A 13,679-nucleotide genomic window follows, 5' to 3' on the forward strand; every position below is an offset into this window, starting at 1 on the left:
TTTATTTCTTTTCCTCTCTGTATCTGCCTCTGATGATGTCAGATGTTGACCGTGTGTGACCTTAGGCAGTCTGTTCAAGACTTCTAGGAATCTCCTGTCTGTGGCTGTCTCCTTCCGCTATTAATCTAGTCCCTCTGCACCTAGCAGGTTGCCTTAGATACACTACACGGAGAGGCCCAAGGCCAAGGCCCTCCTGTGGGAGGAGTTATTGTGTCCTCATGCTGCTGCCACTCAGGGGAGTGGTCCACCTGAGCAAGATGTCTACTTCCATATGGGGGATGAGTCAGCATTGGGATCCCACTGGCTACTCTCTCAGTTCTCTTCCCAAAGCCTCCTTCCCCAGTCTCTCCTCAGGCGTCTCTAGCCCACTCTGACCCCACCTTTGCCGAATCCCAGGGTAAGTGGCTGCAAATAAAAATTTATGTGTTGGCCCTTTGAACAGCTCTTTGCGTCTCCAGCCTCTTGTCTCTGGCAGAGAGCAACCTTGCCGCTTTCGTAGCTGGCTGTTATCTGTATACTTTTTGGGCTCTGGTGCTGTAGGCTGGAGATCCCTGCTCATGGTTTAGACCTTGCTCTTCTCACGGGGATCCAACTGGCCGTTTCAACATCCTTCTGGTGCTGCTGCCCATTGGCATCCCGCCTGCTTCTTGAGTCTCTACCGCATTCCTTACCAGTTAGGTTGCGCTAAAGCTGATTCTTCTTTCTGTCCAAGTTATGAGGCTCCTCTCTTGCTGTTGTTCACTTGTTTGTTCCAGGTGATTTCTCCACAATTTAGTTGTAATTCCAGGTTGGTCCTGGGAGGAGGTCAGTGTGACTTCCACTCACTCCTCCTCATCTTGATTCCCTGAGATACTAATTTCTAAAGGATGTTCTTAATAAGAAAAATGATTATGAAAACCATTTATATTTTTGTCATGATATTTCTTCATATCCTAATTTGAAAAGATATACAAGATATGGCAAAAGTAGGTTTACATTTGTGAGTACACGAGACAGTTTATTCTTGGATCTACTTATTATTATATTATTTTTCATATAAACAACTGCAAACCTACATTTGCCAGACCCTGTATTGTTTCCCGTTTGCAAAAATGAATAGAAATGATATATTTATATTTAAGCCTGCTGTCTTTCCTCCCTAAATCTTCATTATATTCTTTTTTTTATTAGTTTTACATTCTTGTAATATTACTTTTTTTCCTGTGTGAGTCTGCCAGTTTTTTCATGGCTATCAGCACAGCACCATGGCATCTAGATTAATCAGTTCTTCATTTTGATTCACCTCATAGTTACATTTTTTTAAAAATTAAGGACTTATTTATGAAAGGTATCCATGGGTACTGTATTCTTTGAATTCTTAAATGTGTGATAAGGTTCATAATTTTAATAATATATGTATTATTGATTTTTATAGAGAGAGAAAGTGAGGGAGAGAGAGAGAGAGATAGAGAAACATCAATTGGTTGCCTCCTACACTGGCCCTGACGGGATTGAATCTGCAACAAAAGTACATATCCTGACCAGGAATCAAACCTATGACCTTTTAGTGTAGGGGATGATACTCCAACCAACGAAGCCACACAGGCCAGGGCTACTAAGGTTATTCTTATATTTGAAGAACTTTCACGTGAGTATAAAATTATGGGGATTGAAACAGCTGAATTAACATGTCACTAGTTTTTTTTGACCCAATATCAGCTATTAATTATCAATACCATAAAGAAGAAAGAGAAAGAAATGACAAAGAAGTGAAAGGAGAAGTCAGCTGGATGAGAGAAGGCTCTTTGAAGTTATGCATGTGGGGGAATTTCAGCTTTGCTCAGGGAGCAGCCAGTACTGCTTCAGCAGGAAGAGCGGGGAGAAAGCTCTTTCTTCTCCTCTGCCTTTGTTTAGGGGCAATTATTGCCTCCCTCTCAGAGAGGAGCCTGGTTTGATGACTTATACTAATTTTAATTATTTTAGTTGGTTCTTTTAATATCACATATCTTTTTAATAGAAACTCTTATACTAGTCCCTCTTAGTTTTTTTTTTTTTTCAGCCTCCCTTTGTGAAAGTTCACATATGTCATTGCCTGCCTTGGCACACTCACTGCACAATTGCACACTTCCCACCCTCCTAGCACTATGTCATGATTTGTGTTAGCTTAGTATTTGGATTTTATTTGACCATAGTGTGAATGCCATTCACAGCAGTTACATTGTCAACTAAGATTATTTTCATTTCCTACATATTTTCCTTTCTCTGCAGCTAAAAATTGGCTTGTTGGGGTAACATTGGTTAAATTTTTTTCATTTTTTTTGACCTGGATTTTTGTCTTAAACACTGTTGGTTTATTCGCCTTTTTCCTGGAGTATATCTTCAATTAGCTTCCTGAGAACCAGTGAGTACATAGGAGCTAAATCTTATGAGAATTTGAATAAATGAAAATGATTCTGTATTAACTTATTGTTGAAAATACAGATAGTTTTTATTGTGGTGTAATTTGCATTTCATAACATTCACCCATTTTAAATGTACAAATATAATAACTGAATGTTTGTGTTCCTTCTTTCCAAAATTCGTATGTTGAAACATAACCCACCCTAATGCTTCCCCTCTTATGTAATGTTATTTAGGGGTAGCGCCTTGGGAGGTGATTAGGTTATAAGGGTGAATCCCTCATGAATGGGATTCATTCCCTTAAGAAAAAGGCTCCAGAGAACAACCTTCTCTCTGCTACCATGTGAGGATATAGTAAGAAGACCGATGTCTATAAACTAGAAAAGTGGCCCATACCCAACTCTGAATTGGCTGGCACCTTTATCTTGGACTTCTCAGCCTTTGGGACTGTGAGAGATAAATTTGTCATGTTTGTAAGCCACCAATCTATATTATTCTGTTATAGCAGCCTTTATGGACTAAGGCAGCAAGTCAGTGAGTTTTAGTAAATTTATAGGGTTGTGTTACTAAGCAGAATAGAACTGTAGAACATTTCTATCACCCCATAAAGATCCCTATGCACAGTGGGGAGAGAGGTATAAGGGGACTAAATGGTAATGGGAAAAAAATACAATAAAGATTAAATAGCTTTTTTTCCACTCTACTGTGGACAAAGTCACTTAGACTGCATATCTTGTGGGCTGGGTGGAAGCACCCTGGGGCCTGTTGCCAGACTTTTCGAGATGCAACAGAGCCTATGAGTTGAAGATGAAAAAGGTTGTCATAATGTTTTTCAAAAACTTATCACAGAGGATGACTAACCCCCTAGGAATACAACTGCATGTAACAAGCATGTAGGTAGCTGCAGATGAATGAATGAATGTTCACGTTTTTAGCTGTGGTATTTAAAAATTCATTATGTCAGACATGACCTACTACATTTTTGAGGGAAAAACAGAATTGGTCAAGAAGACATGAATTGAAGCAAATGATGAAAATACTTTATTTTACATTGATCACCTTACAATAAATTATGTAGAAAAATACATGTTTGAATACTTTTAATTGCTGGGTAATAAAATCTGTTTTCTTTAAAACATAAAAAAAGTTAAATAAAATATAAAAGCAAACAAAAAAAAGATCCCTAAGCACATTTATAGTCACTCTCTTTTTCCATCTGCATCCCAGGCAACCATTAATTTACTTTTTGTTTCTAAAGATTTTCCTTTTCTGAGCATTTTATATAAATAAAATCATATAATATGTGGTATTTTAGGTCTTCTTCTTAGCATGAATGTTTTTGAGGTTTATATGGTAGTGTGTTTCATTAGTATATTCCTTTTTATTACTGAATAATATTTCATTGCGTGGATATCATGTATTTTACTTACCTACTTGTAACAGGGCAACATGGGGTCTGGCCACTTGTTGCCATGTATACATACAACACAAAGATTTGTGTGGAAGGAAATAATTTTTCTTAACAGGGTTTCCAGTTTAGGGGGGCTGGAAGCATTTCTGCTCTGAACGCTTCTCTTCTGCAAGACACAGAATCTCTCTTGCTCCCAAAAAGATTGCAAACTGAAGCCACATCCAGGAGTTCCCCATTGTTGCTTATCTGTCCTTTTTGAGTTAAACCAGCCATGCAAGCATGTCTACATCCTCTTTGGGCCATGCTCTTGTGGGTTTCAGAGTCACCATTGTCTTGCAGCAGCTCCCTCTCTTAGGGTCTGGGAGTGTGCTGCAAGATCACTCCAGACAGTCATTCAGGGGAAGCTCCATCTGCAAGGAACTTCCCAGCTCATGCCTTGATGTCCTGCTCTCAGGCTCTGTCCACTGCTCTTAGGATGAAGGAGAGGAAGCAGCCCAGGACCCATGTCCCATGCTGCACTGGATTGTAGTGTCCCAAAGGCTGGGGCCTGGTGAGGCCTGCTTCCCAGTGTTGGGCCCGACCTCTAGGGAGCTGGCTTCCAACTATGCAGGGCCTTAGTCGCAGAAGGGCCTTGAATCTGCCAGTCCCTCTAGTGCTCCTGTCATGCTGGGCAAAGCAAGAGCCCAAGAAACCAAGCCAAGAGAGCAAGAGCCAAGAGAGTGAGCTTCTGCCTCTTCTGTTTAAAAGCCCTCTCCCAGAATTTCATGCGCTATGGAAACCAGTGGGAGTGTCCAGCTCTTCAACCAGTGAGAGCCAGTGTCCTCCATGTTTGCCTTTGCCCCTCTTCCAGCCACTCTGTTTATCAAGGTAGCAAAATCTTGAACCACACCTGCTCTATACAAATTCCCTTCTACCAAGTCAGGAGCTGCTCAGCTGCCTTGGGCAATGAATGCTGGCTTGTTTACAGTAGATAGTTGCCTTTGTTTACAGTTTGCCTCCAGCAGTCTTTCTGCTCAGGCTCCCTCCCTTTGGAGAAGGTGGCTGCTTCAATTTGTCTCCTTAGCAGCCCTCCCTGCCCCCTGCCTTCTTCTGGTGGGAGAGGGACAGCCTCTTGTGCAGGATTTAGGTTCCCCTCCTGGACAAGGGTCTACTTTGTTCTCCAGTGATCTCTGGTCTGACCTACTCTATTACACACTCACAAGTTGGTGAATGTTTGAATTTTTAAAAATTTTAGCTATTATGAATAATGCTGCTCTGAGCATTCACATAAAAGTCTTATGTGGACACTGTTTCATTTCTTTTGGGTAGATACTTAGAGTGGAATTGCTGAGCTGTATGGTAAATTATGACACTATCAAACTATTTTCCAAAGTAGCTGCATCATTTTATATTTTCATGAGTAACGCATAAGTGTTCTAATTTCTTCACACTTTCACATCCTTTTGAACACTTGTTGTTCATTGTATTTTTGATGATAGCCATTATAGTGGATGTGAGTGTTATTGTGGTTTTAATTTGCATTTTCCTAATATTTAGTGATATCAAGTATTATAACCAAATGCAGGCCAACTTTGTGACATTATGAAAGCCAATACATGAAAGGCAGGTGTTGATGTAAAGGAAAGCGATTTATTTTCAGGTGCCAGCCACCTGGAAGATAGGGGATTCATGTCTCAAAGCCCATCTCCCAGTGGAGGCAGAGGTTTTTATAAGAAGGAAGAGGGGAACAGAAGAAAAAGATCAAGGGAGGGGGATGAAGAGTTCTCTATGTGCAAATGAGGACAGTCCATTCCATAAGGTAAGTGACGGGCCGGTGTGCATCATCCTGGTTTAGTCATCCTGGCTTCACTTCATCCCAGCTCCATATTTGAAGGTTAGCAAATCTCCTGGAGCTGGGATGTCTGAAGGTTGGAGTCTGTATCTTTTGAAGTTAGGTTCTAGGATTTTTATACAAATATGCTATTTATCTGTAAGCTACATATTAGTCAGAAGCTGTGCTTACAGAAATAATGTAAAAAAAAAATGGTGCGGTTGGTTAGAATTCCACATTGTTAGAATTTTGCACTGTTATAGTCTTGCTTCATGTTCTTATTGGTCAGTCATGTATCTTCTTTAGCTGAAAAGTCTAATGACATCATTTGCCTATTTTTAAATTGGTTTGTCTTCTTATTAATGAGCTGTATAAATTCTTTATACATACTTGATACAGATATATGATTTGCAAGTATTTTCTCCCAACCCATGGCTTGTCTTTTTATAAGCACAGTTTAAAAAAATTGTTTTTGATGAAGTCCAGTTTACCTAGTTTTTTGTTTTATGGCTTGTGCCCTTGGTGTCATACCTAAGAAATCTGCCTAAAAGATTTTCTCCTGTTTTTTTCTAGAATTTGAGTATAGAATTCTGGATTGGAAATAGTTTTTCCTTAGCGGTTTGAATGCCCTGTTTTGCCTTTAAAAAAGTTTACTGTTGATATTGAGATGTATTCTGAATGAGATGTATTGGTCTTTTCGTAATAGAATTTTTTCCTATGAAAACTTAAAAAATCTTTTTTTTTTTTATCTGTAATTATGGCCAGAACTACTAGTTGTCTACCAACCATTACTGATAAGGAAAAAATGTCTTTTATTTTTTAATTTATTAATAATACAGACTATTTTATACATTAATTTTACATTCCTGGAGTAAATTTTAATTAGATACAGTAATTTTCCTTTTGGGATTCTGTTGGATTTTGTGTGCTGATATAATTGCTTGGAATTTTTATTTCTTTTTTAATTATGGTTTTATCTGATTTGAGTAATAAAGTCATTTATATTTTTGGAAACTAATTATAGGAGTATTTATTCTTGTTCTGTGGTCTAATTTGTATAGTCAGATATCACTTAATGATCTGGATGCATTCTGAGAAATGTGTTGTTAGGCAACATCATCATTGTGCAAACATCACAGAGTCTGTGCACTTATACAAACCTGGGTGGTATAGCCTACTTCACACCTAGGCTATCTGGTATTACAAAGCTTGTTGTTCGTAGGCTACAAGCCTGCATAGCATGTTTCCCCACAAAACAGCATGACATTAAATCACCACAAGAGAAAATAATGCAATCAAGAGACAGAGTAACACAAGATGTATGAGGCTGCTGTCAGCTTAACGTGGCATACAGTTTTACAGAAAACTTTTTTTTTTAATGAACAGAAAGAGTGCAGTCTAAAATTACAATAAAAAGTATAGTAAATATACAAACTAATAACATAGTTGTTTGTTGTCATCACGTATTAAATGTAAATAATTGTATGTGCTATACTTTTATATGATGGCAGTAGAGTGGTTTTATTTATGCCAGCATTACCAAAATGTGTTGCATTATGATGTTGCACTATGATGTTACTAGATGACAAAAGTTTTAGCTCCATTATAATCTTATGGGGCCACTGTTATACTTGTGGTCTGTAGTTGACTGAAATATTATGTAGCACACGACTGTAATAGGCATTATTTGATATTTAAAAATTAGAACGCGGATGTGATCCATTTGATATTGGTATTGTTCTCAGTGGTGGACCTTTATAAACACCTTTCTAATCTCTTCTATGGTAGACCTTCACTATTTTATGAGGTAATATCACCTGTTAAAAATTAAGGTTATTGGAGATTATTGATTGTTTATTCAAGTCCTCTATATCCTCTTTTCTCTCTCTTTTATTAATTTGATCTATTTCATTCAGAACGAGATTCACATTTTTCATCATAATTTTAAAAAGTAGATTTTATTTATTAGAGCAGTTTTAGTTTTACAGAACAATGATGAACCAATATTGATATATTGTTATTAACTAAGGTTTAAAGTTTAAATTAATGTTCGCTCTTTGTGATGTGCGTTCTATAGGTTTTGACAAATATATACTGATGTGTATATATTTAAATTTTTCCACCTTGTCTCTATCCCTTTTGTTTTTTTCTGTCCTTTTTTCTTTTTTCCCTTCCTTTCTTCCTTCTTTTAGTAGATCTCTGCATGTGTCGGTCGTTCTGTCAGTTTTTTAACTAATAGTTAAAATAAAGGTACTTAATAATAACAATAGTAAAGTCTTATTAACCTGTAACTTAGCTTCATGTTTACTTTGCCAGTATTGTTTCCTATATGTCTTTTTGTCCTTGTTTTGTACCTTTTAATTGAAGTATTTTAACACAAATCTCAGATATTATGTAATTTAATTGATAACTACTTGAGTATACATGTCTAAGTTTTTCTTGCATTTCCAATAATGTTTACTTTACATGTTAATGTATAAAATAATTAGGTATGTATAGATTTATATATTTTATTTTATTTTTAATCAATAATGATTTTTTTAGATTATATTTCATTGATTATGGTATTACACTTGTCCCAATTTTTCCTCCTTAGCCCCCTTCCACCCAGCACCTCCCACTCCTTCAGGCAGTCCCCACACTTTTGTTCATGTCCATGAGTTCTTTGGTTACTCTATTTCCTCTACTGTAGTTTACATCCCTATGGCTATTCTGTAATCACCAATTTGTACTTCTTAATTGTCTCCCCTATTCAGCCATTCCCTCACGCAGCCCTCCAATCTGGCAACCATCAAAATGTCCATATACGTGATTCTGTCTCTGTTCTTGTTTGCTCAGTGTTTTTTTTAGAATCATTTGATAGGTGTGTGCTTACTGCCATTTTATTATTCATAGTTTTGCTCTTCTTTTTCTTAAATAAGTCCCTTTAACATTTCATGTAGTAATGGTAGTAATGGCTTGGTGATGATGAACTCCTTTAGTTTTTTCTTTTCTGGGAAGGTTTTTATTTGACCTTCAATTTTAGATAATAGCTTTGCTGGGTAAAGCAGTCTTGGCTGTAGGTCCCTGCATTTCACGACTTTGAATATTTCTTGCCAATCCCTTCTAGCCTGCAAAGTTTCTTTTGATAAGTCAGCTGGCAGTCTTATGGGAACTCCCCTGTAGGTAACTAACTTCTTTTCTCTTGCTGCTTTTAAGATTCTCTCTTTATCTTTAATTATGATAATTAAAGATTATGATGTGTCAGGGAGTAGGCCTCTTTGCATCCATACTGTTTGGGACTCCAAGGTGTTACTTGGATTTGCATATCTATTTCCTTCACCAAAGTAGGAAGGTTTTCTTTCATCGTTTTTTCAAATATTTCCTATTTCTTGCTCTTTTCTCTTTTTCTTCTGGCACCCGTAGGATATGAATGTTGGAATGCTTCAACATGTCCCAGATGCTGCTTCCACTCTCCTTGTTTTATGAGTTCTTTTTTTCTTCTTCTTGTTATGATTGGTTGTTTTTGCTTCCTTATGTTCCAAGTCATTGATTTGATTCTTGGCTCCGTCCACTCTACAGTTGTCTTCCTATAAATTGTTCTTTATTTCAATTAGTGTGTCCTTTGTTACTAACTGGATCTCGTCTATGCTCTTGAGGTTCTCACTAAGTTCTTTGAGCATACCTACAACCAGTGTTTTGAACTGTGCATCTGATAGGTTGCTTATCCCCATTTTGTTTAGCTCTTTTTCTGAAGTGTTGATTTGTTTTTTCATTCGGGCCATGTTTCTTTGTCTCCTCATTTTTGCAGCCTCCCTTGTTTATTCCTATGTATTAGGTAGAGCTGCTATGACTCCCTGTTTTGGTAGCATGGCCTAATGTAGTAGGTGTCCTGAGGGTTCAGTGGCACAGCCTCTCCTATTACCCAAGCTGGGCACTCAAGGTGTGCCCTTTGTGTGGGCTGAGTTGAGCCTCCTCTTATATTTGAGCCTTTATTGCTGTTGGCAGATCAATAGGAAGGTTTTACCCAGGCCAGCTAGTGGCAAGGACTGGCTGTGCTCACTTACCACCAACCTCCACCTTCCATGGAGGATCAGCTGTTCAGGGGCTGGATTGTAGTGCTCTGATGTGGTCTGTAGTTGTCCACTGGGTGTGCAGGCTCTGCACATTCCTGGGTGGTGCAGGCCAATGTCAGACCCCACCTGTGGTCTGCCCAGGGCCACCCTGCATGAGCTATAAAGCAGTCTGCGGATGGCTGCTACTTGTGCTGGGCTTGGAGGTTCCAAGGCAAAGCCAAACTGTCATCCAAAGTTAGCTGCTGCTATTGCTGGGCCTGGGCCCACTTAGTAAGAGGTATGAGGGATGAGGGCTTGCTAAAGCTGGCTGTTGTATGTTTGAGAGGATTTAGGAAATTGTGAAGCATGAGCCAAGACCAGCCATTCATATGGAAAAGCCACTGTTAACAGCTTGGGTGGGTCCATAATTTGGGTGGGATTGAATCTCAGGGAAACTCTGGGGCGGGGCAAACAGTGTTAGCTAGATTGATAGAGTCTCAGGTATAGTACCCTCCTGCCATTCTGTGGCTCTGTGGAGGGAGGATTCAGAAAAGGGTCAGTGGCCTCTGCCTACCTCTCTGTCTTGGAAAAAGCTGTCCCCTGGCTCTCACCTTGATGTCAGATACTTCAGATCCTCCCTGTATGCTACTGGTGACTTTCATGTCACTACCCCAGTGCTGGAACTCACAGGGAGAAATCTGATTCCATGTGTGGGTTCTTTAAAAGTAACTAATTGGGAATCCAGAAGTTTTTTCCACCAACTCAGTACCCACTGGTTTTTAGATACAGAAGTTATGGGGACATATCTTCTTGGCATTGGCATCCTGACCTGGGGGAGCCTGTTGTGGAGCTGGGACTCCTCTCTCCTGAGATATTCCTCCTGAATTTTTATCTACCACATGTGGATGTAGGACCAGCCGAATCCTTGTCTGTGCCCCTCCAACCAATCTGGGTGGATGTGGTTTCTTTAATTCTGTAGATGTTGGATTTCAATTTGGTATCTGATGGTTCTCAGTGATGGTTGTTCTATAGTTTAGTTGTAATTTTGATGTGGTTGTGTGAGGAGATGAACCATGTTTATCTATGTCTCCATGTTGACCAGAAGTCAATCAATCTATATGTATAGGTTTATGACTAGTCTACACGAATTTTTTGCTTTTTATCATTACATAATACCTTTATCTTGTTTATAGTCTTTAATATCAAATTTCCCTTTGACTCATATCATGTTGAATCTCTTGCTTTTTGTTTTATTTGCCTATTCTTTTATTTTAAAGCCTTCTTTGTACTTGTTTTTTGTTTAACTTTAATAAAAAGGAACCCAATCTAACATGCCTTCTTTTAAGTATGAAAATTTAGTCCTTCTCTTTTTAAATACTTGATTTTATTTATATTTTATAATTAATACCCAATTTTTTGTTTTCCTCTATTTTGTTTGTTTTGTGAGTCACATTGCTATTTATTCTTGTTTTCCATTGAGAAGCTGAAAATTCTCTGGTTTAAAATATTGTTTATGATCATCCTCCTATTCAGACAGTTATTTTCTCCATTATTTGTAAAAATGATGTAAGTGGTTCCTCTGACTTTCCAACACTAAAGTTTCTCTTACATAATTTCATAATTCCAGGCTATTTTTGACTTTCTGTTGTAGCTTATCTCTTTGTTTCCAAAGTCCCCTTCTGGCTTCTGTATATACACCCCCAAACATGTCTCTCGTGTACTGTAGCTTGTCTTTCTTACCCGCCCCCTCCTTTTTTTCCCCTTTGGAGATTTCTGCCCTAGTTCATTTGTTTGTTTAGAGAAAAAATTACATGAAATTTCTTAAGCTGGAATATATGGATATATTCAGAAATGCCATACCTTCAAATATATGAGGTCTGTCTGGAAAAAGTCCAACCATTGTTATTTATAATGAGAATGGTTTGCACACCATCATTGTAACCTGGCAGTTAAGGAGAGTGGACTGGAATGTGCATGCATGGACAATGATGACTACACTGTACTAGTCAGTGGGGGAAGTGGATGCTGTTGAGTGAGCATGTGTCCTGTGTGGCTATTGAATTTAAAATGACTGCATGAGTAGAGCAATGAATCTGCATCAGATTTTATGTTAAGCTTTAACATTCCTCTGTGAAAACTACTTAGATGATTCAGATGGCTGCAGCTATGGGTAACGGGTAATTGGCATCTTCATCACGACAACACACCCACTCATTCATCATGTCTTGTGCAGAGTTTTTTTTTTTTTGCAAAATGTCATGTCACCCAGGTGACTCAGCCTCCCTGTAGCACAGATTTCATGCCCTGCAACTTCTAGCTTTTCCCAAAACTAAAATTACCTTTGAAAGGGAAGAGATTTCAGACTGTCAGTGAGATTCAGGAAACTATGACAGGGCAGCTGATGGTGACTGGGAGAGTTGTGTGAGGCCCCAAGGTGCCTACTTTGAGGGGGACTGAGACATCATTGTCCTGTGTACAATGTTTCTTGTATCTTGTATCTTCTTCAGTTGATGTTGCTATTTTTCATAGTACATGGCTGGATACTTTTTGGAAAGACTTTATATTTCTTTAGTCCTGCCATGGGAATGATACTTTGATAGAGTGTAGAAATCTTGGGTTTCTATTCTTGTCTTTCAAAAAGTTATGCATTCTACTGTGTTCTAGCTTCTAGTGTTAAGTTTGATGTCACTCTGAGTTATCTTCCTTTGTAGGTAATGTATTCCTGCTGTCTGAAAGGTAGCCCAATTGTCTCTTAACCACTGGAATTCAGGAATTTTTTTCTCAACCATGATATGCCTAGGTATGTGTTTATATGTATCTAGTCTTCCTTTTACTCTTGTGTTGTTTCAATGTACAGAATTAAGTGCTGTTGCATTTCAAAGAAAGTTTCTTCTGTTAACTATTTCCTTTCCTTATTTATTAGTTTTCTTCTTCTTGAATTCCTGTTATTTGTAGGTTCTGGAAAGTCTTAATGGTATATAGGTGCATGTGCATGGATAGGTATTGTTACTCTTGAAGTTTCTAACTGCCCTTCCTGTTTTTTGGATAAAGTTTTTTTTTTTGTCCCTTAACTGTGCTGTTTAATTTGACTTATATAATCATTATTCAGAATGCTTGTTTTTTTCTCTGATGGGTAAGCCCCCTATTATGTTTTACTGTGGTTTTGTTTGGAGTTCTCCATACTGGTTCTGTTTGTTGTAATTTACTAAGTGACAACAGTTCAAGTGGTTGAAGATACAACTGTACCTACTTCTGAGGACAGGAAGAGTATGTATTTCCTAGCATTTTTCTCATGTTAAGGACATAATCCAGTGAACATTTATTAACTACTGGGGCTCTTTGGCAAAGAGAATCTTCTGGCCAAGATTGATTTTCTCTCTAGGATTCATGGTTCTCTGCAGGCCAAGCTGTCTCTATGAGCTGTTCCTTTTACATTCTTCCCTGGAGTTCTTTGAAGCTAATCTCTTAAATTTCATCTAGCCCATGAGAGGGAAGAGCCCATTACCTGTTCTTGGCTGTCACTTTATCCCATGTCGGTGCTTTGCATAACCTCAGCTGCTCACTGACAGTGGGGAAATAGAGGCTGTGAAATTTACAGTGAAGAAGTAGCAAGCCATATTGGTTTTGATATCTTCCCAAAGCAGAAATATCTCACTTGGGTTATCTAGATCTCTTTGATGAGCTTTAGGGGAGTCTGTGTTTATGTTTCATGCCATTGAGTCAGCTCTAACTATTGGCAACCCTGTGAATGAGTGATCTCTGCAGTATCCTGTGCTCAGTAGCCCTGGTTACCTCCTGTAGACTTATGCATATGGCTCCTTTTATGGAGTCAGTCCATCTCAATTTCTCTTTTCTTGATGCTTCTGTTTTTCCCAACATTATTATCTTTTCCAAAGAACCTTGCCTTTTCATGACATGCCCACAGTAGGACAACTTCAATTTAGTCATTTTTGCCTCCTGTAATATTTCAGGCTTAGTTTGCTGTAGGGCCCACTTGTTCATCCTTCTGGCAGTCCATAAAGCTCCCCTCAAACAGTGTATTTCA

General features: G+C 38.3%; 1 protein-coding gene across 4 annotated transcripts in view; it reads left to right on the plus strand.

The window, feature by feature from the left end:
* The window catches only part of PCCA (propionyl-CoA carboxylase subunit alpha), a 409,489-nt gene that overhangs the window by 182,279 nt on the left and 213,531 nt on the right, over positions 1 to 13,679 (plus strand). For 3 of the 4 annotated variants that reach the window (XM_054574344.1, XM_054574345.1, XM_054574347.1), the window contains exon 13: positions 5,430 to 5,588. The exons of the other annotated variant lie outside the window; for it this stretch is intronic. In XM_054574344.1, the coding sequence (XP_054430319.1) occupies positions 5,430 to 5,588 (159 nt within the window). The remainder of the gene's footprint in view (positions 1 to 5,429; positions 5,589 to 13,679) is intronic. 4 annotated transcript variants of the gene reach the window in all.

This window comes from Pteronotus mesoamericanus, unplaced genomic scaffold (assembly GCF_021234165.1).
Source record: "Pteronotus mesoamericanus isolate MK-2021 breed Mesoamerican mustached bat unplaced genomic scaffold, CSHL_Meso_final contig_26, whole genome shotgun sequence".
In the NCBI taxonomy this organism is placed as follows: Eukaryota; Metazoa; Chordata; class Mammalia; order Chiroptera; family Mormoopidae; genus Pteronotus; species Pteronotus mesoamericanus.